Raw genomic sequence first — 25,637 nt, 5'->3', positions numbered from 1 at the left:
CCCAGAATCCCCCAGCCAGCACATCCACACATTTTAAAGTTGTTGAGGCTGAGAAACACTGGTCTAAAAAATGTGCATTAACAATGATGTAGAAGAAGAATCTCATATTGTTTCTGATGTTACACCATTTTGATGGTCAATTCAGATCAATCATTCTCTTCCCAGTTAGGCTGCTTGGAATAACTCCCACTCCCAATTTCCTACAAATTGCCCTGTAAGAAACTGCAATTTTACTGCTTCCTGAGCCAGACCTACCATTAGGCACCAGAAGGAGATTATCACTGCAGGCAGTGAGTACTGGAGGGAGGAGAGGCAGCAGGGACACCCTCTTTGCTGCTCCTCCTGGACTCCCCAGCTACTTCCTTCTATCGTTGGACAAAGTTCTGTAGCTTCCCCACCTTTCCTAGACTTTCTCCTAGCCTCCTGGCTGTGTATGACCTAGGATATGACTCCATGCCTCTTGCTGGTTCAGTTCCATCCATTTCTGCAGATGGCCTGGGAAGAAGCAGCATCTTGTCCTTTGCTTCAGACAACAAAAGATCTTGGGCTGAGCCTGCTAGGACTAGAATTGCAACAAGGATGGTCAAGAGTTTTGCTCAAAGTGGGCAATTTGGTGCAACCGGTTTCTTTCTCTGGTGTTTATACTGTATGCCAGCCTGTATATAAATCCAGAATCTCTATGGCTGTATAAGGACCTGTTTCTCGGCTCAGCTTTAGCCAAGTCTCAGAAGAAACCTGCTTTGAATTTCCATTTTCCTCCAGGCACAGGCCTTTAAACAGGCTGGTGCCTGACACTGGTAACAGTTATGCTGCCTCACCAATTAGGCATAATTATAAATGATTGGTTAAAGCAGCTTGGGATTCCAGAGGGTGAAGAATTATTACCAAAGGGGCTTGAATGTCAGGTGCTGTCAAAAAGTTCTGGCCAGCTGTACCCATCCTGTGCCATTTCCTTTCCAGGCCAGACAGTCTAACACAGGCAGATCTAATGCCATGGAGAAGTTGTCAACTGTGATCTCTGGTCATGCGATACAGTTAACCCCATCATCTCTTTGCAACATTTAATGCTCAGGGAAGGCTGCGCATGATAAGGCTGGGTGCTTCATGCACTGATGGCTAGAACTGTCTGAATGCTGCATTTCAAAACTTGTCACCATGAGCACCTGAATTTTGCAGGGAAACACATTATGCAAACATTGCTTCTATTGGTTAACTACTTTGCATAATTTATTCTGCTTTTGCCCTCATGGAAAGAACATAGTGTTGCGCAAGGTGATGAAACCCTGCCCTCAGTAGCTGTACTGATCACCACCACCACCACCACCACCACTTTTTTTTTTTTTTTTTTACTGGCCTCTGAAATACTTGCATGACTTGCTTTCAGGAGAATCTTTGTATCACTAGGGGTAGAAACATGCTTAAAGATTTTAACTGAGGTAACAGTCCTGAACTTGGGATTTGAATGTTGGAAAAGATTAAAAAATGCATGCAAAAAGTTGGAAGTTTTGTTCAAAAGTATTACTGGGTAGCACCATTTCACCTTCATTTTCCTCCCATACCTCTCCTATGTCGTCTTTCACTATCCATCTTGTCCATTAACAACTACCTGGGAAAGCTGGCTTACAGAAGGTACATTGCCTGATTGTCAAGGATTTTCCCACTTGTCTCCATAGCAGCCTGATGCACTCAGAAGAGCTACAAACCACCTGAATAGTATTATCAGGGGCTGGCAAAGTTTGTTCCCAGTTTCATGTGGCTAGATTTGGTTCCAATGGAAGAAAGGGCAAGAGAACCTACTGAGCCACCAGAGTTTCTGCAAGGGGCCTTTCCCATTCCCAACATTGCTGGCCCCGTGTTGATACTTCAAATAATCAAGGAGAAAAACGGCCCGGGCTTAAGAGTTTCTGTTGCTTTGTTAACATGATTCCTGAAGGCCGCCCAACCGATTTACAGTCATTCAGTCATTTAGATGAACGTTTGGACAAGTAGAGACCTGAGTACATTTTTAGATGTATTTCGTTGCATGTAACTCTCTCCCTTCCCATTTCACTCCTTTGCACTTTCCCCCTTTGCTTCTGTTGATTATAATGCATTTTGTTTGATGTAATACACTATATTTGGTTTGGCCCTCATAGGTCTTTTAAGTTATACAGTAAATGCTGTCCTGTTCTGTTCATTCTTTCATTTAAGCAATACTTCTGCAACTGTTGTTAACTTGATTTCTTACTTTTGTGATGTGTATTAGATTTGGTGATCAGCTGGCAAAACTATTAACTGTTATTTCCCTATACATTTGCATCCAAACAGGGATAAATGATGAGTGAATTTTTAGTCTCCCTTCAAAGAACAACTTCCCTTTTTCCCAGAAATAACTTCCCAATATTGATGAGACCTCTCAATCGGAAGCCCATAAACAGGCAAGTCTTAAGCCCTTCCAGGAGCTGCTGAACTACAACTCCCAGCAGTCCTAGGAGTTGTATCTTGGTAAAATTGGGAGAAGGCCTCAAGATCTGCCATAAATACCAGGGATCTTTGATCATGACTGCACCCCGTCCTTCGACATCCACTAGAGATGCTATGTTCTGCTTGGACCTACTTAATGGTGAATTTTATCCTGTTGGCTTCTCTTGTCTATAATACTCTCCAACATTAAAATGATATATAAGTATGCTGAACTTTGGTAATGTCTGGAAGCTATTATTCCCTAATCCTAGGGTGCTGAGGGTGGGCTGGGATGATTCAAAGCGTTCTGTACATGGTCTGGGACACTCATTTTTACCATGCCTGCCTTTGTAGGCTGAAGCCTCAGTGCATTTCGTTTCTCTAGGCTCAACTCCTCTTATGCCCCACCTAGCAGACAGTTAATATTTGGCAAACCAAGGCTCACTTTCTTTTTGCAGCTGCTGCCCACAGGGCCTTTCCCATGAAGGAGAGCATGGAGATAACAAAATCAGCCAACCTCAGACATGTTCTTACCCCGCAGCAGCTCCACTCCTACTTCCTCTCTTGCTGCCGCCGCGTATACAACCATTTCCTAATTCCAAATTCCAGGAGCTCCTGCCATCCACAGGAGATCAGGCCTCTCATTGTTCTGCCAAGGGCCTGACGGGGGCACAGGACCCTTCGGCTCTGCATGCATCAATGGCCTGATGCTGCTTCATCTTTCCACACTGCCCTTACAGGAAATCCTGATCCTGGAAGACACCATATGAGGAGCTTCCTTGGACAGATTCAAGTGCTCTTGGCTCAAGAGTGGCGTATGCAGGATCATGATCGAAATGGGCTTAGATTTACTAGGGCATGTGGAAAGAGAGAAGAATCTTAGAATTCCTCTGAGCATAGCCAGAGTGTATTTAATGACATTCGGGTACCGCAGTCCACCCTTACATCCTGCCCCAAAGCTTTCAGGCCCACAGAAGATCCACCACCTTTCCTTTGGCAAGTGAACCCCAAAGTCTTCCCCCAAAACCAGCCTGATTCACCAGGCCAAGGTGAACTGGAAAAGTGTAACACTGATTTTGATTAGCCCAAGTTTGCTGGCCCAGCTGTCCTCACTTGCTCTCTTGGAACAATCAGCTCTTAAGCTTCCAGTTTTCTGTGAATTGGAAAATTTCCAGGGAAAGTCTTTCAGAGCCAGAAGGATTTCTGGCTGATCCTTTCTCAAGCTGCTAGTTGAGTGTAGGTTCAGATCCGGAAGGTTGAAGAACACAGTTCTTTATTGTGCCCACCTTTCAGGGCTGAGGCCTTGTTAGTCAGTTCCTAGAGCTGAAACCTGGTTAAGCTCCACTCCCATTCTGCCCCACCTGGCAGGCAGTTAATATTTGGCAAATCAAGGCTCCTTCCCAAGCCATACAAACCCCCTTCACACCACACCAAGCCATGGTTTGCTTCATTGAGATTTCTTGAATAAATCACAGTGGCTTGGGTTCCCAGAACATACGAAACCAACACGTTGGCCTTAGCAGAGAGATGTGAATCCAGCAAGGCTCATAAAGTGTAGTGAGTTTATCCAGAGCAGCCTGCCAAGTGTTAGAATAACATATCTGGGAAATCCAGGAGCAACAGTCCCATCCCGGCACATCTGAAAGTTGCCACGTTGGGGAAAGCCATCTGAGTTTTTCTTCCTGGGACGGATACAGTACAAAAGAATGGGACAATGGGGAAGAATCAGTCTAGACACTCAGCTTCTAAGGCAAAAAGGATATGAGGCCTCCAAATAAGCAGCTCCTTTCCAAAGTGGAAAATGCTAAAGTTGACGCTTGCCTCCGGAGTCCAGCCCTCCTCCCTTTTGGGGAGAGGCCAGATGCTTGAGGACAAGGCCTGTGGCTGTTCAGTGACGTGAGCGAAGAACTACATACAGCCCAGGCTTAGAGCCCCCCTCCCCTTTTCTCTGTGATGACAATCACACAGTCTTCTTTACAAGGATGTGGCCTAAGCCTTGTCTTTAAACTGGGGGGGGGGGGCTGAATTTAGGTGAAGGCTGGAATCAACTAAAGCTCAAAGAAAACTGAGCAGTGAGAATTGTGTGCTGGAGGAGGCAGGTCCAATTTTCTGTATCCCAGTCTGTGGAGAGAAATTAATGGTTCAGAAAAGCTCATCCAGTCCTTTCCCTGGATGAGACAGAAGTGTTATTTAAGGTGAATCAGGGCTGGAGAAAGCCCATTAAGGCTGGGTTGTTGTTTTTTTTCCCAGATTCTTTTTAAAAATGGGACTCTGAGTATGACAGATTCTGAAGGCTCCTAGCCTTAAACAGTATCTCCCTTTGGGGAACTCTCAAACAAAAGGAGGGTTAGATACTGGAAGGCAATTCAGGGATCTCCATGCTATGGAGAATTCAAAGGAGGAGTGTGAGATCCCAGTTCTGAAATACAAATGGGATCTCTCTGGTCCTTGTTTTATTTTTATTTTAATTTGCTTGCACAGTTATCTTGAATACTAATATGATCAGCAACTACTTTTTTATGGGCAGGTATAAATACACTGCTTAGAGTCATTTGGATTGAAACAGCATAAACATATCTTGCCAACATTTGCAAACAAGCAAATAAACAAATCTGCGTATTTAGCTTGAAAGCCTATACGTATATGTATATACTTACCTGAGAGAACATCTCATTGATCTTAATAAGGTTTCCTTTTCCTTTTCTTCCTCTTGAATTGGCCTTTAGTGGGAGGGAGGGAGGGAGGGAGGGAGGAAGGAAGGAAGGAAGGAAGGAAGGAAGGAAGGAAGGAAGGAAGGAAGGAAGGAAGGAAGGAAGGAAGGAAGGGCCGTATTTGCACTAAAATGGATTCTACTGACCTAATTATGATTGTACTAGATCTCAATCCCCAGGGATTCCCAAAGCTGAGGTTGGAGAAGGAGCTGTAAGCAGCATTCAGGTGCCCTGTCTCATTCATATCATGAGGTTATTCTAGCTAGAGAGCCATCATGCCACTTTGATTAAATTTACTTCCTGACCCATCCACAGTCATGCAGTTCCACTTAGAATGGTGGCCCAATGCCATTCAGTCAAGGGAAGCTGTCGTAAGAGGAGGCATAAGGATCCTTGGATCCGGGGGCAAGGCCCTCCCTGGAGAGCTTGTTATCTTGGAAGACACAAGGCATACAGACCTCCTGCCCCAGCTTCAGAGCTCCTTGCGTGCTCTATGCTACCCGAGACAGCCAAGCTCTCTGGGCAATGCTAAAAGGACAGGTTTGCAAAACAAAAACACCATTGGTTTTGGGTCATGTGCTTTTATATTAAGCAGTGCTGACAATCCTTGATTAACGTTCAGGCCCAAGTGAACATTCACATGGCAATCCTAACAACTCAGTACTGTAGTGCTCACAAGAAACAGTCGCAGCATTGCAATGCAGTGTCGTTTGTAAGCCACCCAAGGAAGAGTGAAGAAATAAATACAATAAATCTCCGCATTTTTAACAGGTTTGGTTTCCCTGAAATGTCAACACATAGTATCAGGAGACGTTAACTGGTTGCTCTTCTGCCTATCCTAAGTCTTCAGGGATTTGCTCTCTCCTTGGGAATGCCTATTAGCTTCCTATACATGACTTGTCTGGCAGATACTGCAAATACACGATTGACTGATCGCTTGTTGCTGTCTAATCCAAACAAAACCAATTCCTTTGCACTTTCTGCTACTTGGCTGTGGAGGGAGCGTGCAACAATTATCAAATCAGAAAATGTTTGAATTAGTCACAGGCAGGATCCTATTCTATCTCAAGAGTTGAGCTTGCCCTCACTCTTCCAGGAGTTATTATTTTTTAATTGCTGAGCATTCTTGAGCCATAACCTCTCCATACAAAAAAGTCAAGGATAGGGAGGAGATAAATTCTGCTTCTATCCAGTGAGACTTGGGGTACTTTCAGCTCTGTGAACTTCTTACTGGTGTCTGGCTGGGGCAAATGTTCCACTTATCAAGCTGCAGCCAGGTCATTTTGCCTGCTTGGAACTGACAAGCAACAGCATGAAAACTAGAAACAGAAGGTTTGAAGGGGAAAACTCATCCTTATGGCTCAAGGGATAAACACGAAAAGAATGTAATAACCATTTAATTTATTGATGGAAATTTCAGTTCTGTCACTTCTCGCGTTTAACTGTCCTTTGAATTCTTTGCTTGTTTGCTTTAAGTATTACAACATTAAGGTCAGAAATAGAAGAGTTCTATGCCCTTCTATATTTGGCAACACCTCTATTGGTTTTTTTTTTTTTCCAGTTTTTATGGTTGATTTCTGAAAAGGAAGGTGCCAATGCTTACCTCTGTCTAGAAGTTTCACCTTCTTCAATTAAAAACCTGCTCTTAATTGGCAGTGTGCACTCTGCTTCAAGTTACTTAGTTGCAGAGAAGTGACTGCACACGTTCTGTTTTCGATGCATTATATGATTAACCCACGTGATCATCATGAAGTTGAACCCTTCTCCTTGCATTCAACAGAAATAAGATTAGAGTGTCAAGCCAACAGTTCAAGCTAAAATTCAGATATTCAAATGTTTGTACAATACTCAAGACAACATTGCCATGATATAAAAAGAGAAAGGAAGCCAGTCACAACTCCAGGATGTGTAGCCTGCCTATATTTGCAATCTTAGACTGTGCTTTTCTTCTTGCTCCATCTTGTGTTGAGCTGGGAAACAACAAATAGTCAGAGAATGTAAGATCCCTGTCCCAACTGACCTCCGCTGGAGTTGGGATGGCAGTACAACTTTTCAACTTGCTTGTCGTTTGTCTGCTCTTTCAGAAAGTAAACCAAAGAAATCAAACCGAAGACGAATGACTAAACCCTGCCAGGATCCAGGCCATTGAATGTACTCTTTCCATTTGAATAACGAGTCCTGTAAGCGACATCAAGAGAGAGCCAGTTTGCGTAGTGAATGAGGTGCTGGAACAGACACTGGTGGACTGTGAGTTCTAGTCCTGCCTTAGACATGAAAGCTGGCTGGGGTACTTTGGGCCAGTCACTCTCTCTCAGCCCAACCCACCTCACAGGGTTGTTGTGGGGAAAATGGGGAGCGGGGTTATGATCTACGCTGGGTTGAATTGTGCAAAATAAAGGAGGGATGTAAATCAAATCAATAAATCTCAAAGTTGTGTTTGGAGTTCATAGTTCAACCGTGTGAATGATCCAAGGAATACATCCACCCCCCTGCCCAGCCTTTGTGCAGCAGTTCTGCCCACTGGTCTTGTGGAACCCTTTAAGCCTGCCTTCTCTGACCTTGTACCCCCCAGGAATGGATTGTCACACCCAGAATTCCCAAATAATGCAAACTGTCATCTGGAAAACACTAACGGAAGAAGGCTATCCTTTCTTCTGTACATTTGCTATGAAATTTGGTCATATTCTCAATTCTGTATCTTGTTTTGTCCTACCTTGTTCTGTGACCCTTTTCTTTTTTTAACATTAAGCACCAAACATGCTGTATGAACAGTTTTTTGCACAGGTTTGAATTGTGTCAAAATGTTTTTCAGTGCCTAATAAATCTAAATACTTTATCCTATCATCTTCATTTAGGATTATAAGGTCAGTTAGCACAAAGCCATTTGGGGTATGTACTGGCAAAAAAATCAGGAGTCTGGTACCACCTTTTCCAAAAGAGGCAGAAGCTTTTGTGAGTCTTTTAATAAAATGGGTTAATCAGAAAAGATGCTATCAGACTCCTGATTTTTGCCACCATACACTAACAAGGCCCTCCTCCTATAATGTCTGCAACAAGAAACACCAAATTCAGCCAGCTGGGGTATACTGAAAAGTTACTTCATGGTTATAGGAACATAAATTTGTATATGGACTTTCTGATGCTATTTGAAGTGGCCCCTTAATGGGAATATTTGCTTCCAAAGGATCAGGTTTTACAGTAATATCTACAATTACACTTTTTCCTTTGAATACCTCACAAAAATCACCTCAAGAATTTGTACTAGGAGATTATAGGTATTGGATTTTCTCAGCTTCAAATTAATTTGGAGGCTTGGTGTTGTCCTTCACAGCACTCCTGGGAAACACTACTCTCTTTGCTGATGTTCCCTCTTCAGCCTACAGAGTGATGATCCAGCAAGTCTCTCCTGATTGTTGCAATATATTTTGTATACAGAGATACCTATATCCCTTTGATTATCTCTGTTACACTAGATTTATGTCTCTTTTCCTTTAAAACAAAGTATTCCAGATCCTCACTGGACTCACAGATTTTCAGTATTTGCACAGATTATCCTCATAATTGCTGCAGGTCCATTTGGTCAACACACGTGTTCATACGCTCTGGCAAAAACAGTCACACCCCATAACACGCGGTGAGAAACTGTTAATTCTGCATTACCTGCTGTTGGGATACAATTTGATAGTTCCTGTATTGTTTTAGGATTTTGCTACTCAAAAGTTGCTGTTCCACAAGAACAAGACTTTCTGGATCAGAGCCTTTATGAAATACTTGAGACAGAATCCAATGGTGTATTTGCATAAACAAAAAGAGTTTTCATGCATGATGTAAAAGAGGCAAATCCCCCTGTCCAAACCTGAAAGCCCCCAACCTTTGAGAACAGATTGTTAAAGACTTAAAGAGAGAAAAATAGAAATATTGTGGAGATCCATAATACTGAATTTCACTCTTTCCTGATATACTTTCACAATACTTGAAAAATGTCAAATGGCATGGATGTGTAACACTGTCACTTTGAAACATTCCAACCTAAAAACAGGTCTTTTCTGAGTGTTCTGAGTTCAATTTAAAAGAAGTGACTTTTGATAATTTTGTTCAGAGATTAAAATAAAATATACATGTAACAAAACAAATTGCATTGTTTGCAACGGCTGCAAGGAAGTTAGGAAAGCAGATGTTGACAGATAGTGCTGTTAATATTAGAGGGAATGAATTGAACTGAAAAACAAAACCTGGCTTTTAGTGCTATGCAATGATTAGGTGTTTTTTTTTTTAGCTTGTAATCAGATTGCTTTCTTCCAAACTTTTCTAGACTAGCCACTAAAACAGCAAGAATCAGAGAGAAACCTATCCTACCAGCTGGCCAAGTAAACACTGCTGTTTAAAAAAATAATTTGGTAAAGTTCATACAGAGAAGGTGAATGGATTGTGTTATGCTGTATTTTGTAGGCAGATAGCCAAACCTGGCTAATCCCCCCACCCCCAAATGACACAAAATCAAACCTGGTTAGTGCTTAGGTGTGAGAAACTCAAGGGTGGTAAGCTAGACTGGGAAGTTAAAACAATATATTAACAGGAGGCAATAGTTAAATCATTCCACATTGCTGCTAAGAAAACTGTTGTTTCAGTAGTCACAGGTTGAGTTTGAGTCTTTACCTTAATGTAAAGATCTGTGCATGTATGTGCAGTATTGTGCTTCACATACAAATGTTGCCTATAGTATTATTTTGGGTAGTTTGTTGAGCTATGGAAGGTGCAAATGTTCTTCAGTCCTGGTGAGTTTCCAGAAGTCATTTTAAAATGCCCAAACTGAAGAACTGATATTGCTTTGGGACTGTTGGTGAGCCAGCTCTGCTCTTTTTCTTCTGTGCTGTGTGGAGTCTGTTTAATTTTTCATGACTGAGCTCTCAGCATGTACAATTGTTTCTTTTCTCTTGTGGGCTCCAGCATGTGCTTTGCTTGCTGACTGTAGCAGTACTCTACGTGTTATTTCTTCTGTGCTATAGTGCCATAAAAATATATTCCAGTGTTTTTCAACCTTGGGAACTTTAAGAGGTGTGGACTTCAACTCCCAGAATTCCCCAGCCAGCATGGCTGGCTGGGGAATTCTGGGAGTTGAAGTCCACACCTCTTAAAGTTCCCAAGGTTGAAAAACACTGATATATTCATTAACACCAAAATTAAAAACCAGTTTGAAGCATAAACTGATTTTTAACTTTTTGAAAACAATTTAAAAAAAATAGCAAAGAATAAAGCTGTACTGGCGTGGCATTCCTAATAATGTTCAATCACTGTTTCAGTCCCATCCTACAGCAGATTTTTAATGTGATTGTTTTTTAAATCACCCACTGACATATTTTTTTGCAAGTTGGGTGTCTGGTATGAGTCAGCATTGATTACCATCCCATCCACTCCTCTAGTGCTGGCATTATTACATTCCTTCCAGATTGGGTTGCCATAATTTTCTCCTTGCAAGTGTTATGTTTTTCAGTGCTAGCCCAAGATACTATGGGTAGCATTTCAGAGGTTTGGCTGTATTATTTGGGCACTAATTCTTTTTTTTCCTCCCATCTACCCTATATACAGAGATTCACTCCATAGTGCTGTCTGAGGCAGAGTGTGTCATATTGCAGGATCGGGTTTGTCTAAGTTTTTTAAAGCTCTATATGGCAAATGTTCATTGATGTAAACCAATAACTTTTTAATTGGCAAAATCACGGAATTGGGCTTGCCATAGGATTTTATTTTTAAAACCAGAATATTTCCCATTATAATATTAACAAGTCTATATCTGTACCATTTAAGTAGCTATTCTTCCCCCTTTGCCTTGAAGCCACTGCTGTAATGTAAGGTAAGGATTCTGTGTCTCTCTTTCAGTTCCCAGCAACTTAAATCATTGGCCATGTAGGCTGACATTAGAATTTGATAAGAGAGGAAATGTTACAAAGAACAAGGCTGGGCTGGCTCACTCCTGTAATTCACAAACCAAACCAACAAGCAACAGTTCTTTATTAAGACTTTCATACCTTTATCATATTGGCTTTTAAGCGAGAGAGACAAAAGTGTCTTGTGGACCAGAAGGAAAAAAGGCCATCTGAGTTTAATGATAATACATTAAGAGGAGGTAAAATTGGGAAATAGTTACATAAGTACATGAGCCAAAAAACAAAAAAAAAGTTTACACGAGAAGGGTACTGTCAAGCATGCAACAGTATAAATGCCTTGTCCTGAGGAGGTGGGGTGACGGCTAGAAAAGAAAATTAACTCTAAAGGTCATACAGCGTTTCTCTGGTCACTTCCTTTTTGGCTCCTTCTTTAGGCCTGCTAGTGATGACCAATCCTTGATCCACTGAACCTCAGAAACTGTGAAATCAACCAATCCCAGTGGAATGAATCTAGGTGACTAAGTTATCAAGAATATAGGTTAGAGGTTTCCATTTTCTCAGCCCATCAAAACCATTTTAAATCTGAACATTACTAAAACTCCAGGGCTATATACAGCCAAAATATTTGGATGCCTGAGGCACGAACAATATGTATCATCCTTCTACTCATTTATAGAGGGAAGAATGCACTGGGAATACTCTTGTGCAGACTTCAAAGGACTGAACTGACTATAGAGGAGTTCCTCTTGTACTCCCATTCATTTCATAGGTGCCTGAATAGGGGAACTTCCCAAAGCTTTAGGTACAATGGGTCAGTTGTTTCCCCCATCTCTTAATGGCACTGAAGCACCTCTGTCTGAGCTGGCCATCCTTTATATACCTTTGGCTGCACACTTTATTCGGCTCCCTTCTGTCTTTTCACTGGGAACCTAATTTTCAGAACGGTTTTCTTCAACTTCTCTATTTTGAATAAGCTCACTACCTTTTAAGACTCTATGTAATGCTGTAAAGATATTAGGCCAAGTATGTGAGCACTGGGATTCTGGCACCACCAGTTCCAAGCTCACACAGCCTTCCTTTAAAGCCTCGGTGCTGTCCACAAGTCCCTGTTACAAATGAAAAGCACCACAACAGAAAGAAAAAAAAAATCTTGTGTAAATAAATAGCACAAAAAGAATACAAAGGCAGGGTAAAAATATATAGATATAAATATAACAGCAGAATAACAAACTTTAATAAATTAAAAGTCTTCTCTCAGGCATGGGAACAAAAGCAGAGGAAGGAAATCCAACAGAATTTGGCCAGCAGCTTTCAAGTACCATAGGAGGCTCCAAAGATGGAGTCATGAAAAATAGAGTTTATATTATAGTGTATGTACATAGGGATTGGCTGACTTCTGATACCAGTTGTAACATAGTCCTCAAAGTTACCAAATGGGGGGGAAAAGAAGTTGGAGCCATGTAATAAACCCCTAAGTTGTGCCAAGCAGGACTCCCTCTTGGTGGATATCTAGAAGCAGAAATAAGGCCAGATAGCTTCCATATTATCCCCACTATTTCTGCTATTAAAGAGTCATGAGAAAACTCTCTTATGCAAACCTCACCGAAACCAACAAAGAACACAAAAAATTCTTGTTCATTTCACTCAAACTGCCGGCTGTTTCAATGAACTTTAATAACTAGATCAGATCCATCTGGATGTGGTAGCTGCCTGATAGTCAAATTCTCTGCCTGAGAAACGAATGGGGAATCTGGATTTTAAAAAATTGTTGGTGGTGGTAACAGTAGAAAGAGAAGGAAACCCAGAGTAGCAGACAAGGGATTACAAGGCAAAGAAAGTTCAGCAGCATCTCAGCAGTACAGAGAGGGGCTATTAAGGTTTCTTCTTCTCCTCCCACTGATAAAACCAATTATTTTTGCAATATAGTATTAGCCAATTCCATTATTTGCTTCAGAAAACTAGTTCAGCACAATAATTAAAGGAAGTGTCAGTGAGGAATAAGCAAGTGGAATTATATAGAGATTTGGAGAAGCAATATATTTTAGGCTTAAACTTTAGATGATCACTGAAGTCAGCAATCATTTAGAAAGAGCTGAAAATTATACAAACACAGCATCACTGCTGGTTGCATGGAAGTTTGTTCTGTTCCTAATCATTTCTGGTCAAGAAAGTCTTGCATAATTTTGAAGTAAAGCAAAGATTTCTTTGATCAAAAACAGTATGGTGAATCCGCAATTTCACAGACTCCCATTTAGCAGACTTTGGATGCAAGAGACCAAATTTCAACCTGGACATCCCTCTGAAATAAGAGACAAGTCTATTGCATCTGGAGTAGTCTGGAGGAGGAACGTAAATTCAGGTTAATTTTACATAACTCACAGTGATTTACCTCATAAGTGATAAATCCCAGTGTAATATATAATTTGTGATTTAACTGACATCTGAGAAAAAATGGATACCTCTACCTCCCAATCAGTCCATTATAACCAATGTTTAAAGCAAGTATACACACACAGGCTATTATGATTGCATCTTACCTCTGTATTCAAACTTGGTGGCAGGTCCAGATTTAACCCTAAAGAAAGTTTTCTGAGCATGGGAAAAGGCAGAGGTCAAGCCCATCCTGTCCTCCTAAGGAGGGGAAACACTTAAAAAACTATCCTGATTGTATACCAGCTGTCAGGAAGTTAAACAAATAACCAAGAGAACCTGGCTGAGACACAGCGACTCCAATAGCACCATGGAGGAAGCAAATCACCAAGGGGGGTCTGTGATCCACCCTCCACAAGTCAGACAAAAGGTTCTATATGTTGCCTGCAATTTGTTGAAAATCAGACGCTTAAAATTAATGCAATAGATGTGGTTCCAATAGTAACTGTTTGCACTGACAGCCCTGTCCGCAATTTCAACTTAACCGATTAGAAAGGGGTGGGCTAGTAAGAAAAGGGGTTCCTATCTGAAAAAAATTATACAGGCTTGAACACAACAATATTAGCCCCTTACCTACAAATCAAGAATCAAAAGTGAAAAGGTTGGCTTGGGTCGAATAAACTCAACTAAAATGCCTCAGTATTTGTGTTGATTAAAATGTATGCCCAAGCCAAATTAAAATAGAAAATTAATCTCACACATTGGAGGTCTGATGTGATAGCTACTATTGCTCCATGTCATCTTACTGCCTTGGATCTTTTGAGGAAATCCATGACATTTGTCTACATAAAAGTATTCTACTCATATTCAATACTCTACACCATTTAGTATCACCTGCAGCATATGACATTTTTATGGTTAGGGAAGCAGTAAGATGTACCTACCTCTCAGTGATACTTTGAAACATGCAGATAAATATGGCTAGAGACTTCATATCTGGTCTCAAGACAGTCTGGACCATCTAAGGACTAGCACAATATTATCATATCATTTGACTGCTCTTATATTCTTGGATGTCATGTGAGAAGGTTAACACATGGCTTCAAATTCCAGCCTCAACTAATTATAGGTTATTACATGAATGTTTTCATGTAAACTCATGGTAATGCAACTCTTACTGCTTTCCTAATGGCAAATCATATTATGGAAATAGCAATTGATTCTTAGGGAGAAGTCTTTTCCAGAAGAAACAAAAATTCTCACGGAGAAGCAGTTATAAACTTTATCCACTAGATAGGAAGCTAGATTAGGTAACATGGAACACAGGGAAAATTAGAGGTGGCCTTGATATTTTGGTATTCCCACAGTCAACCTGGTTGCCCTTCAACTTCACTAGCTATTGTTACACAAGTTGGAGTACCATCAACATGAATCAGAATGCAGGGCAACTTACATCATGGGACTTGAATTAGTGGTCTCAGAAGATCTGAGGTTTCAAGACCACTAAAACCAATGCAAGAGAGAAGTTTGGTTGGCAAAAGACATAGAACCCTATAGAAAAATAGGATATAAGAAATGTGTGCAATGTGATGGTTCCAGATCATACTATTACACAAAAGAAAAGGGAAAGTGGTGAGAAACTCATAATTAGGAATGCTAATTGCAGTCCATAATATCTGATTCACTTATGACCTCCAAATGTTGTATCCATAACTCATATTGTTCATCAAGGAAACAGCTTAGTAAATCAAGAACATGATTGCCTTTAAAGCAAGAGATGCTGTTTTCTACATTGTGGGGATGCATCTCATTAATATCTCAAAGGTCTTAAGGCACCATTTACAGGCCATGAGGTGGTAATAGCACACTTTAACTGTCAGTATGGGGAACTCAAATGCCCTTTTCTTGGCCTCTGCTTTCCAAAAGTCTTGGAGCTTAAATCTTTTGCTTAAATGTCATTATCTCTGCAATTACTCCAACTTCATAAATGCTATCAATCAAAACAGGTAAAGAATACTCTGCAAAAAGGGCTGAAGTCTTCCAGATGTTACAAAATCTCATTTCCTTTGGCTAGGAAGGCTGATGGCAAGGGATTATGGATGTGACACAGAATATCTGGAAGACGACAGGTTGCCTGTCCCTGCTTTACAGACCTGGTTCACTGTTGCTTCATAGTTTAGCTTAAACTAAGTTACAGCTCCTTCTAGTGGCCATTTAATTAAAATGGATTTTTTTAAAAATTGCATGCTAGCTTTACCTAATCTATAAACAAAGGCTGAGACCAAGGGAAGAAGCAAACAGCTATGTGCTCGCATATCCAACTTTACTAAAGGGAGACAATTCCTTCTCCCTGTGTCTCAAAATAATGTATTAACAGATCCAGAAAGTGCCTAACTCAAAATGAGAACTGAACAAACATGTAGATTCAAACTGCCTGATGATGTTACAGGTAGAAAACTGGCCTTAAGGAACACAGATGGTTAATACCAGAGAATTTCCCCTTTTTGTTCAACTGATTAGAACAGAATGGGAAATAAGTGTTCTAGGCAAGATGACTTTGGACCTAAAAAGAAGGGATACAATCAACATCTCTGATTTGACATCATTCAGCATAGTCTAACTTCAATCTCTTATGACCTCTCTCATCTAATTTGTCCCTAGACAAAGCACAAGAGCAGGTATCTATTTTTAGCCTAACCCTAAAATAACCAGAGAGGAGATTCAAGGATTCAAAACCGCTTTTTCTCTCTGGCAGGAAATCAAATGACACACAGTATTATGTGTTCCTCCTTGGTGTCAGGTTAACAAATAACACTAGAAATTATTTCTCTCTCTAGCTGTATGATACAGAATGTCCTGCTACATATTTTACAGCTATTATGACAACCTGCCACTTTGAGCAAGGATCTGGATTTAAATAGGAAGGCCAGCTAAAGAGCCTGAAAATGGAACTCACCTATCCAGACATGGCTATATTTACAGAGAGTCAATCTTGGATAACGTATCATTGGGAAGACAACTAATTAAAAGGCACGTGCAAGTACAGTGTAAAGTACTGCACACCTCAAATTTGTTCTGTAAGGGCACTTTGGCATCAGGTCTCCATTTCTTCTCTCTGCCCAAACCTCTCATTAAACTGTTGATTCCCCCTCAGGTAGTTTGTTCAGTTTTGTTTTGTTTTTGTTTTTTTTGAGATGGCCTTGTTGGAAAAGAGAATCTATTTTAAAAGAAAAATCTGCCTATGAGGGCAATGGGAAGTTGCCAGTTTGTTTTTCAACACATCCAGTGTGTTTTTACAAGCTTATAGGTATTAGGGCTTTTTTAAATGATCAAAAAAAGCTGTACAAGTGGAACAAAAGCCCCAGAGAAAATAAAGTGCTTTTAAAAAAACTCAAACTTAGGCCAAAAAGCACTGGAAAAACTCAGCATAAGAGGCAAGTTTTTAAGCCAAAGCATCTTTGTAGAACTTCTGACAAGCTCAAACTGCCACATTCTGCAGAAAATAAAAATACACCATGATGGAGCATTAAAATGTTTTTGGCAAGACTATGTAAAAGAAAAGATCCTGGTTCCAGAAGGATCAGAAATCAATCTGGATCTCTTAGCAACCAACATCCTCAGAAATGAAGTGGGCAGGTAGATAGATACCTGGGAAATATTGATTAGGGAAGGGAAATGGGCTGAACCTGGCTCCTCCAGGGTAGATCTTCCTAGAAAGATTATTAGCACTTGGAAGGGAAGGGGGCACCGAAATGGATGGGATATTTGCACAAAGAGTTAGTTAAAAACAGAGTACATTGGATACAGAAGGTGTATTGAGTGTGGCAATCCAACTTAGTTGCTCCAGACCATCTTCCAAAAGGACTGCTGAATGACTGAGCCTAAATTGGATTACTCCACTGACCACTCTTCCACATCGATGCTTGCACCATAATGATTGCAGGGAACCTGTCCCCACACATCAAGACAAAAGGGGAATCATGAGACGGCAGGAGATTCAGCTGCAGCTTCATCCCCCTCTTCAGAATCCCAGACTTCTGACTGCAAGTAGTTAGCAAAGAGGGCCTTGGCACGGTGAAGGATCTTGTTAAGGTTGTGCCGGCGGACCAAGCGATCAAAATGCATGGCTAACTCATTGTAGTCCATATTGTTTTTGATTATATGGTCTCGATGCTCCAAGAGAATGGCAAGGCATAGGAAGAGCACAAAGGGGTTGCCTTTGCCAAATTCCTGCGGAGGTGGGAGGCTGACTAGAGCAGGAGGAGTAGGAGAAGCAGGAGGTCCATGGGAGGGAGAAGAAGGGGTATTAACTACCGAGTCTCCCTTCTCCTCCTCTGATTGACTTTCCTCATTGCCATTAGTTGAGGAGGAGACAGAGTCTCGAGAGGGTGGTGTCAAGGCTCGAAGAGATGGAGCAGAGAAGGATTTAGCCATGTTAGTTGTCTGAATCAATGGATCTTGCTCACTGCTGCAATCCTCCTCATCATCCACTGAGTGCTGAGATCTGGGTGATGGGTCATCCTCTGAACTGTCCTCATTATGAGTAATGTAATACTTGAATTCTCCAAAACTAGACTGTTTGACTAATACCTTCTCTTCAGCAACTGCCCCCTGGCATGGCTGATCCCCAGCTGCCTCAAAACTACAAGTTGGGCGTAGCATGTGTCTCCTTCGGACAGACTGGCTGCTGTCTCCAGGCCTGGCTGGTGGGCCCACCAATTCCACTTCCTTCTCCGGAGGATCAGGAGGAAAGGAGCTCCATGTGATCTCCAGCATGCGCAAGGCATCCTCAAATGCAAACTCTCGTTTCAGCTCCAACAGTAGCCAACGATAGCAAAAGAAGAGGTCATCAGCGCCCCGAGACAGGAGGTAGGAGTAGAAATCTGGATCTGAATGGCGGAGGAGAAGCTTGAGATGGGTAAATTTAACTGACATGACCTCACCATCTACCTGGAAATTACCTTCCAGGCGTTTCATGATGCCACAGAAACAGATGAAGGCATGTGCCTCACTGTCCATTACAGCCAGGATGGGAGAGGCGATGTCACTCATACCCTGACAGTAGGAAATCTGTGGGTGGGTCACAGCATATGTGGTCAGCAGATCGTGCAGGGCTGTCAGGTGAGGATTATCATCTGAACCAGCATAGTAGGGATGGGTGCGATCTGTTCGCAGAACATCCTTCAGCACATTACTACGGATGAAATCCAGGTCTTCAGGGTTGGTCCGTGTTTCCCATTCCCCCTTCAGTTGCTCATACTCACGTGTCTTCTGCTTCATGTAATCCATACGTTCCTGTCCAGTCAACCCATCAGGATAGACATTTAGCAAGTATCTCCAAACAACCTGCAGAGATTGGGTGGATTCAGCTTTAAAAGCAACTTTCTTCATCAATAGTGACTAGCTGATGGATCAGCTACAAGAATAAGTCCTTCCCCTATAAGAAGGGGCAGACAACTATGTGATAGGATTCCCATCACTACTAGCACTTAGGAAGGCCAAGAGACTATTGCTTCAGCGTAAAAGCAAAGGAAAAGAAGGTTCCCCTCTTACTCATTAAATCTCACATCCCTCTCTCAAGACAGAATTTTGGCTCCCCAAATGCCCATTCTCACCTTGCGCAAAGAGGGCTCAACTCCACCATGGAAGATCCGGAGGCGCAGTTCTGCTGGTCTTGTCAACTGGCCTTCATGATTCAGATATGTATGGAATTCCGAGTCACTCAATGGGGGTTTGAAAGGTTTGACATCCTCCCCATAGGACCAGCTGAGTGCCTGCTGGACCTTTGACAACGTCCGTCCCACCTGACAAGAAGCAGAAAGAAAGCTGAGGTCAACAACAAAAAACCCTCAGTGACTTAAAACTGGAAGGAAAAAAACCAAGCCACCCTTCTCAAATAGTTCCACATTTTACCATGTAGCTACCTCAAGATTTTAGGTTAACTGCTCCTTAGAAATTAGGGGGTGGAGGTGAGGGGAGGATACTTTAAATCGCAATTGGCTAACCCTTTCTCCCAAGGGTTCTCTGGTAAAAGATATTTATGACAGACTGCCATCAGTCAGGTTGGTGTCTTGAATGATGGCAATCTTTCTGTCCATCTGGAGTTTTTAACCCTTCTGCTAAGGACTTCTCCCTTCAGCCCAGTTCTGGAAAAAAATAGAAAAGAAGATGCTTTAGATTTTCCTCTCCAGGACTTGAATGACAAAATTTAACAAAACTTGTGCCCAAAACACAAGGCATTTCAGAGAGGCTTACTGAAAAGAAATCATATGGGTCTCTGCTTGGAAGTTGATAGATAGGTCTGCTTTGCTTCTCCTTCTTTCTCTTCCTCTCCTTTGTACAGTAGGCCCATTTTATATAATACAATACAGAGGATAAATATAAGCCAGCTGCTCTGGGGAAGCTGAGTGTTGCCTCTGGCCAATCAAGCAAAACCTTCCACTTTTTACATCCTGACCTAGCTAGCAAATTAGAAATTACTACTGGCTATGCACACCCTCCTAGGGACCAGTGTTGAAATCATAAAGGTGCAGTTTAGTTTTCAACTGGGTCCCACTGCATAAATAGGATTACATGAAAAGCTAAAACAAAAAAAGAGCTGAATTCCATCTATTCAAGCCTCCTAGCATGGCATCAATTTATAAGATGCTTGAGGGGGCACTACTGTGTCATACCAATAACTTGGTTCTTGTCACACTGTTAGAAACAATAGCCTAGGAAAATAAACTAGTCTTCAGAGTTTATAAACATCTGGAAACAAATAGACCCTTATCATCTCCCATAGTATCTGTCTGGCCAGTTTGACCTGGCAGAGTTGGCGCACTCGGGGTTCTATCATTAAACAATGCCATCTTTCAGGACCTTCTATAGTAGTGCCTGCCTTCTGGAATGAGATTCCCCCCAAGATTTGAACAGTCCCCACCTTACTGCTATTTCGAAGGGCACAAAAGACATGGGTCTTTGCCCAGGCCTTTGGTGAGGACAATTGACGCCCCTTTTCTTCCTTTCTCTTGTTTCCATCTGGGTTTGTTTTCTCTACCATATTTTTTCCTTTGTTTTGTGTTTCTTGGACTGTTACTTGCTTTTAAATGTTTTTAACAATTTGTAAACCACCCAGAGTAGCATAATAAATAAATTATTATTATTATTATTATTATTATTACTATTATTGTTGTGGTTTATGCATACAGTTAAATTGGAGGATAACAGGGCTACAATTGATTTTTCTCCTCTACCCTTTCCTTTCTATCCTAGAACCTAAATTCTTATTTATGACATTTATACACTTCCTCAATCTAGCTGTACTCTAAGCAGTTAATATAGTAACATAGAATAATAACGCAGTAATAGAAAAGTAGAAAACAATATTTTCATAAATAAAGCTTATATTGATGGCTTCAGAATCAATTCTGAAAGGCTCTCTGGAAAAGACAGCTCCTTTACAATTCTCCAGAAGGCCATGACAGTGGGGTCCATCCTCGCCTTAGAGCATAAGCTGTTCCAAAGGACAAGAGTCCTACAGAGAATGCTGTTGTCAGGCCCCTTCCCACTGCATCTCCTAGTAGATTAGGACTCTGAGCAGACTTTCTTTAACTGTTCAGGGCAGGTAGGCAGATTTTACCAGAGAAAGGCAATCTCTTAGATACCCAGGCCCCAAGCCATTGAGGGCTTTAAAGAAAGCAACCAGCATCTTGTGCACAGAAACATACTGCCCCCACAGTAAGAGTATAATATAGCAATATTGAGAATGATTCACAAGAATGCAGGCTACCACATTTTGCATTATTAGAACTTGCAAATACCACCAAATGAACATTTAAGGTAGCAAAATTCTTCCACTCCCTGAAGGCCCACCTGGGAAATGATGGACTGGGTGAAAGGCAGGGCTGCAGCCGCCAGAGACCTCTTCTCCACTAGCAGCAAGTCCGTACTGATAACATCCTTAGGACTGATAATATCCCAATCTTCTAGCAAGGGGCCTGAAAGAATATGACACCGTGAGCACCTTGCTCAAACCAGTTCTGCCAATCCCTTTCCCCATTCTCTGTTCACACTTTCACAGGGACAAAGATGTTGAGAAGTGCTACCAAAAGGAGGCAAACTACAGTGCATATATCTCATTATAAGAAGAAAAGAAATTAGAACAAAGTTAGTGCAACTACTATGATTTACCAAATCATGCATTCATTTACTTTGGTTCTTCTGAAAAAAATAATATACTGTAAGGGAGGATAAGCAACAGGAAATCACTGCTGACATTTTCAAGCTTACATTTCAGTCTAACCTTCTAAGTGCATTCTAAGTCAGCTTACTCTTCACCCCATTCTGAACTTGTTTTTGGCAATTAGAACGCACAGTGTTCTAAACTTTTTAAATTTTTGCGTGCTACAAACTGGAAAGAGGTGCTAATAAACTACACTCTACACAAAGGGCCCGATAACAGATTGCTTTCAGGTGAGTCAAACAATGGGTGAGATGTACCAGAAAAACACAGAGTTTTACCTCTTCAACCCTATCACTGTTCCCCCCATCCTTGACTATGCCTAACAGTGCTGTATCTGTCAGTACTGTGATTCATACCTTCTCTTCTACAAAGCCACCAGCCACCATCCCCACAAGAATATTAATAGAGAAGCTAAAGGTAAGGAATTATGTGGACGGAACATGGCCCCTGCAGTAAAGTGTATAGAATGAGAACAAGGTGTGAGGGAATAGAACCATTATTGTTTGCTCTCTAGTTAATGACAAGTACAAATTACTCACTGTCTTCCAAGGGCTTGATGTCTATCTTTAGCTGTAAAAAAGGCTTAGAGGCTCCAGCAAAGGCCATCCCTAGATCCCAGTCTGACATCAATGACAAGTACATTTCTTGGTTTTGCTTATCGCGGCTTAAATAGCTGATGGTAAAATTCTTCTTCCTGATGTAGGCAAAGCATTTAGAGTTCTTTTCACTGAAGCTGAATACTTCTTTTGCAGCATGGCACATAAATAGATATTTATGTAGAAAATGATGCATGAAATCACACAACATGTAGTAAGCAAATTCCCATATGTGTACTGTGAAATAAGGTCCGGTTTTAAGTAGGTCTTCAGGACAGAGTTCCAGCCAGACCAAATTCTCATCAGAGAATAATATGAGATTAGACAACATTGCAAGGGCTGCAGAAGATCATCCAAAGGAAGGAGAAAGGGCTGATTTTTTTTCAGCCAATTATATTCATTTTTTTCTGGAGATAAAACATTGGAGAGGAAGCCTCTAGGATGCCCCCATCTCATGATTAAAAATAACCAAAACCTGAAAAATATTCACTACTTAGGAGGTTGATTTGGGAGGCTAGTGAGTAGTCAGGAAGAGAATGGGTTAGGTGAGAATGCCTCTTAGGATCATCCTACCATTAATTTTGAAAACAAAAACATTGCAATACCAACATTTGCTCAGTGTCTTGCTGAATTCCATGCCATTTGGGATATGGGGAAGCCACAGCTGATTATTGGGAGTGGGGCGCATAGAGTTTGTAGGATACCCAATCGTATAAATTAAAAAAAAAAAGGAACAGCACTGTTTTCCTTCACTATACTTCTTCCTTATTACATGAGAAGGTAGCAGTAAATTATGTGTCTAATGTGTCTGAAAACAATAATTGGCAAGTTTTGTTAATTTTTGTTAAAGTGAAACATACTGTCCCACTTTATTCAAACAAGTCAAAAGATTGAGGATCCATACTCCCAGTTTCTATAGGCCCCTCCATACAACATTAGCAATCTCCCCCTTCGTATGGGACATTCTTCTTTGAATAAAAGATTAGCTTCATAGTTAATGCAAGATCTGATGTCACAATGAGGGAAAGGCTACAAAGTGTCTTTGCTCACAATTCATGTTCTGAGTTCTCACTCTCCTTCCAACATCTGAAAACAGAAAGCCCTAGCTTTCAGCCTCACTGTAAATGACGTCCTTCAAAATTTGCTTTCATTAATTAGAAAAATCACAATGGGAGCTGCAAGACGGGACCACCCATTTCCATCCTCCCTCAGTGCACTCGCGTCCCAGAACTCACCCACTGAGGTCAAAAGCTCTGATAAGAATGTGCTGCAATACATCCAGTGAAGTGATCTGTGGGTCCACAGCAAAAGTACGGAATTCGGGTTGCAAGAATCCTTCACACTTCTGCAGAAATTACATAGAGTAGGTAGGATTTAAAAAACAGTGTTAACTAGATAGCCTGCATAACCTGTATGTAGCAGTCTCAGCATTTCCTGGGGAGTATAAAGAAATCTTATTCCAATGCTTACTGTTTTAATATACAAGATTATGACCACACTTGATTCAATCCCATATCTGTCAACAAAGACTACATTACACTACATTATTACTAATTCATTTCTTCTCCCTGCTTACAGGTATGTCTTCTGAAGAAGAAGAATCACTGTGGGAAAGGGAAGAGGAAATTAATTAGAAATGGCTTGCTATTGATCTGACTCTAACCAACTGAGTGATAAGTGAACAAATAGGATTCTATACATGTTCTAAATCAACAAATCAAACTTCTGTCATTAACCGCACTGGTTAAGAATTCTGGGAACTGACAGCCAGTACATTTAGAAGAAATGAGATTATGAAACACCACTATAAATATTGAGGGCCAGGCTTATATATGCTCAGATGTAAGTAACTATTACTTAAGCTTGTGTTCCTCACATGTATCTAAAAGTATGGCAAAAAAGCTTCAACAGAGGGTAGAACTAAGGAGGACAAAATGGCTTTTGGCTTCATATAACAATATAACTGCTATGTCTTAATGGGTGTAGAATATGGTCCAGGTTATATTTATTGAAGCTTTGTGATCAAAGTCATGATTCCAACATGAATCAGAACAATAGTGTCCAATTCAAAAACCAAGCACACAAATCCCACCAACTCAATACACACATTTCTAAATAAGGAAGATTGTATTGCCAGTCCATATTTTTTTAAACAGTTCCATATAACATGGAAGAATCTACTGGAATGGGCAGCTATATTAAATCTAATAAATAATAACAACAACCACAACATAGCTGGACTTATTTCTAAATTATTTAAAATCAGAATGCCAGAATAACAACTCTAAATTGAGGATTAGTTACATTTAGAAAAATTTAGAATTGGAAAACAAAAGCACATCATACTAAACTAGAAGTTCAAATATAGTCTTGATTCCAAGCTACAGTTAATACAAGCCAAAGTTTAGCATGATGTCTGAACAGACAGTGCCTTGTTAGCACATTTATAGGGCAGTGAGAATTTAAGTCTGTGCTTTCCTGAATAAAAGAGCAATGCCCCAGCCACCACAATAAGCTAGATATTTTGCAAGGTTACCTTGGGAATAAACAGATTCTTCATGGCCAATTTCACAGTCCACTACTCTGTACAATCAAATCTACTGTGCACAAGCTGCTGAAGACTAATTTTTGAAGCATGCTTCCTTGCTCTGCTTTCCTCCGTTGTTCCATCATTCAGTAATTTCTTACCAAATTATCATCCATCCACATTCCATCCTGCTAAAAGTTCAGCTCCAACCATCATACGGTTACCCATCAAGCCCATTTTCCAGGCAGCATCCTAGCCTCAGCAAGCTGGAGAGCCCAGGTTAGGGAAGGATGCCCTGTGACATCACCACGAGGAAAGGTGACTAGACCCACCCTCCTTGGGAGACACCTGGGACGCACCTCCACCTGTGGCTTTTTCCCTCCTTCCCCAGCCAGAACCCCGCCATCTCTGGCCTCTTCGCCTCCGGGCCACTCACCTTGACCCGCACGCGAACCACTTCGTGTTCTTCCTCTTCTTGGGGCTGCAGCCGTGGCCCTGGTCCGGCGCCGGCCCCACCCCCTCCGGGAGCTGGCAGCGGGGATGCCTCTGCTCCCCCCGGGGCCGCCACCCCTGCCATCCCGACCCCTCCACCTTCGCTCTGGGGCGGAGGCACCGCGCGCCGGGGCAGTTACAGCCCCCGCCCCCGTTACGTCACCCAGCCCGGGGGCGCCTCTCGTGCCGTCACCCACCCAGTTCGCGGGTGCTCTCGCGCAAGGGGAAGGAGGGGGGAGAGAGCACCGTTTCCATCACGTTCCCCCGCCCACGACTTCCGCTTTCGCCGGCGTGTCGCCTCTGCGCTGAGCTCATCAACTTAATCTTAAAGGCGCAGAGCAGAAAAGTGGAAGCGCTGTATGGTGCCTAGAGTGCAAGCCAAAGCTCCCG

At 41.6% G+C, this 25,637-nt stretch overlaps 1 protein-coding gene across 3 annotated transcripts; it reads right to left on the bottom strand.

The window, feature by feature from the left end:
- Positions 1 to 1,757: 1,757 nt before the first annotated feature.
- On the bottom strand, positions 1,758 to 25,508 carry TBC1D25 (TBC1 domain family member 25). 3 transcript variants are annotated; one of them, XR_015795653.1, is made up of 7 exons: positions 25,192 to 25,508; positions 23,464 to 23,573; positions 22,172 to 22,326; positions 21,263 to 21,387; positions 19,024 to 19,212; positions 14,353 to 18,754; positions 1,758 to 7,331 (listed from the first exon to the last, which is right to left on the bottom strand). XR_015795653.1 is itself a non-coding variant. In XM_088137846.1 (7 exons), the coding sequence occupies exons 1-7, from the start codon at positions 25,330 to 25,332 to the stop codon at positions 17,387 to 17,389; spliced, it is 1,713 nt and encodes a 570-aa protein (XP_087993972.1). In that variant the 5' UTR covers positions 25,333 to 25,508; the 3' UTR covers positions 11,238 to 17,386. The 3 variants fall into 3 exon arrangements, 2 of the variants coding, with proteins under 2 accessions (XP_087993972.1, XP_087993971.1); XM_088137846.1 differs by lacking the exon at positions 1,758 to 7,331 and having other exon boundaries at positions 11,238 to 18,297; positions 18,673 to 18,754; XM_088137845.1 differs by lacking the exon at positions 1,758 to 7,331 and having other exon boundaries at positions 11,238 to 18,754.
- Between the last annotated feature and the right edge of the window lie 129 nt (positions 25,509 to 25,637).

The sequence above is a fragment of the Python bivittatus genome, unplaced genomic scaffold (genome assembly GCF_059951505.1).
Source record: "Python bivittatus isolate LINGU-HERP-01145 unplaced genomic scaffold, Pbiv_v1 ctg000220_np1212, whole genome shotgun sequence".
NCBI classification, from domain to species: domain Eukaryota; kingdom Metazoa; phylum Chordata; class Lepidosauria; order Squamata; family Pythonidae; genus Python; species Python bivittatus.
Note: the sequence above shows the minus strand (reverse complement) of the source record. Positions and strands in the feature narration are given on the sequence as shown.

What these genes read in the sequence shown, in the direction of transcription:
- TBC1D25 (XM_088137845.1), bottom strand. Translation starts at nt 25,332, where the DNA reads ATGGCAGGGGTGGCGGCCCCGGGGGGAGCAGAGGCATCCCCGCTGCCA. An exon ending in AGAGCTTTTGACCTCAGTGG is followed by an intron (nt 22,327 to 23,463) that starts GTGAGTTCTGGG and finishes TGCCTACATCAG; the next exon opens with GAAGAAGAATTTTACCATCA. An exon ending in CATCAAGCCCTTGGAAGACA is followed by an intron (nt 21,388 to 22,171) that starts GTGAGTAATTTG and finishes ATATTCTTTCAG; the next exon opens with GCCCCTTGCTAGAAGATTGG.